General features: G+C 34.6%; 1 protein-coding gene across 1 annotated transcript; it reads left to right on the top strand.

The window, feature by feature from the left end:
* Window positions 1-439: 439 nt before the first annotated feature.
* LOC111043571 (inverted formin-2-like) lies at window positions 440-2291 on the top strand (the record flags this gene model as incomplete). Its single annotated transcript, XM_039445565.1, has 3 exons — window positions 440-676; window positions 1243-1547; window positions 2037-2291. Coding segments are annotated over 3 exons (797 nt in total), but the record flags the coding sequence as incomplete, so codon positions are not given.
* Between the last annotated feature and the right edge of the window lie 545 nt (window positions 2292-2836).

Raw genomic sequence — 2836 nt, 5'->3', positions numbered from 1 at the left:
ATGGATGTTGATAAAGCGTTCAATTTTTATCTTTAAACTCTAATTGATAATTGATTGTAGCTTACTTTAATTCGTGAAAACCGAAATAGGCCTACTAGGTAGCCTAAGCGACCACGTGGTCTAATTCTGCCTAAGGTTTTTCACTTTTTCAAACATTAAATTTAAATCCGAAATAATAAAGAGTCTATAAGAAGCAAGCAATCAATTATTTATTCAATAAAAACATGAATCATTGAAAAGGAAACCATGGAAAGGACATGAACTTAATTCCTAACAATTCTGTCTGCAAATCAACTTTTATTTAACATCCAAAAATATTTTAAAACGCTTTTTTATTGAATTCCATCAATCTTTATCCAAGTACCTACAATAAAATCACTTTTTCATGATTAGAATTCTGGTGAATATTTGAAAACCATTGAATTTGCCTGATCTCAAGGTCACAGCTATTCCACCGCCACCCCCTCTGCCAACGGGAGCTATTCCACCGCCACCCCCTCTGCCAACGGGAGCTATTCCCCCGCCACCACCACCTCCAATGATGGCGCCTCCACTTTCCACAGCATGAAGTCAGGCGTGGGAAATGCAGTGTTGAGGAAAAGCAAGACATTGCCGCAACAGAGCACCATCAAGATGAAGACCCTCAACTGGACCAAGGTTCCCAAGCAGAAGATTGGTGAGTTGTAATTCATTTTCCTATTCTCTTTCATTTCTTCAGCTGGTTTATTGTATTAATTTGATTTCTCAGTCTTTCAATTGATGCTGCATTGTTCTAGAAAATCAATGCAAGATCAATCAAATATTCTTTCATATTGAAGTACTTTGTTTCTGTTCTGTTAGTACAGGCAGGAGAATTTATTAGGTAGCCCGTTCCTCCAATAAATACTAACAAGTTAATTTATTTTATGTAAAGGGGCTGATCAAGAGATTTTTAAATAAATGAAGACTCATCAGTTCAATCGATTTATAAAAATTGATTGAACTATACATGGGGAAGAATATATTAGTTTACAATGTAAATATTATGCTTAACTTGTTTGATTCATTCAAACAGTAGTTAGTCTATTGGAAGAGTTCAGAGTTGTTGATTCATTGAAAGAATGAAAATAATTTGTATGCAATAACTTCAATACCAATAATATGTATTCTTCCAAATGATAGTAATCAAACTCCTTCATTCATTTTTTCCAACCTTTTGAATGATTTCAATTCATGAAAATAATAGATTGTTTTCTATCACAGCAAAATCCTTGTGGTCAGACTCAGAAGTAAAACTGCCAATTCTGAAAGTGGACTTCTCGAAAATGGAGGAGCTGTTCTGCCAGAAACAGCCGACAAAGTCAGCTGATGCCACCAAGAATCAGCTGGCAGAGAAGAAGGTGCAGAAAGTGAACCTGTTGGACAGCCAGCGCAGTTTCCTGGTCAACATATTCCTCAACCAATTCAAGGGAAATGTTGGGGTTGTCCTGAACTCAATTGAAAATGGCACCGGTCTACCTGTGGAGAACCTGAAATCGTTGATGAAACTCATGCCCGAAAAGAAAGAGGTAAGGATTCTATTGAAATTTAAATTTAAAACTGTGTTGGTTTCTCCAAAAGTTTAGAATGTTTAGTTATATATTTTGTGTACCGTAGTATGTGCGGTACCCTATTTGTTAAGACACTTCTAGTTTCAGGGATGATTCTTTTTCTAAATTTCTATTATTAAAAATTGATTTTTCATTGATGAATGATGAAAATGAATTTATTGGTACAATAAAATACAAGGAATATTTTTTACAAATAAAAATGATAATTAAAAGAACAATAGTTTTTGGTGTGACTGGGAAAAGAAGCCTTGAGCTCCAGTCACGAGTTCTAAAAATAAGAAAAACATTTATAAATCTTATAACAGCATAACAAATGAAACAATTCTGTTGATGGATAATAGTCTACGGATGTTGAATATTACAGAATAATGAATAATTAATTTTGCCAAAATTGGTGATTCAGCCAACTCAGTTCTCAATTTTCAAATATAATTCTTATTCTTTCAGATTGCTGAAATACGCGGTTATGCCAGCAGCAAAAACCTTGGGGAAGCTGAGAACTTCTACCTGCATCTGTCTGACATCGCTGACTACGAGCTGAGAGTGCAGGCAATGCTCTACAAAGCAGAATTCCATGAACGATACACTGACGCATCTGAGCATTTGGAGAAAGTGATTGAAACCTGCGAGTTCCTCATCAATGATTGCAGTCTCAAGCAGTTCTTGTTGCTCATCCTGCAACTTGGAAATAAACTGAATGCTGTGAGTAGATTTTATTTCTCAATAATCCAGGTGGATGATTTCTCACTTTTGTGTAGTGTGATTTCACTCTACAACAGTGTATTACTTCAAGAAGAGAAAATAACCTAGAGGAAATTCTTATTCTTACATTGGTATGTATGAATAATTCATATTACATTGGAATGTAATAATATCATAGCCACCTCAAATACAAGGCCCTGTCCTACAATTTACTATGTCACAGTGAAGCCCTAGAATCCAATACATGATTTGTGAAAGAGATTTTTTAAAATACCAGCAGATCTTTTTTCACCAATCATGTATTAGATTCTAGGCCTACACGTTGCAATATCGTATGCCAGGGCCTTGTATTAGAGGTGTCTATGATAATTGGTACTTATTATACATTTATTAAAGTTCAAGATGAATGAACTGTTATAATTTCAAATCATCACATTCATCATATCAACTTATAATTTATTTGAAGGACTGAAGGACTGGAGATCATTCGGAGATTTGATGAATACTTGAAAAAAACCTAGGTTTGAAAATAATAAAAATTACCA

This window comes from Nilaparvata lugens, unplaced genomic scaffold (assembly GCF_014356525.2).
Source record: "Nilaparvata lugens isolate BPH unplaced genomic scaffold, ASM1435652v1 scaffold7263, whole genome shotgun sequence".
NCBI lineage: Eukaryota > Metazoa > Arthropoda > Insecta > Hemiptera > Delphacidae > Nilaparvata > Nilaparvata lugens.
Note: the sequence above shows the minus strand (reverse complement) of the source record. Positions and strands in the feature narration are given on the sequence as shown.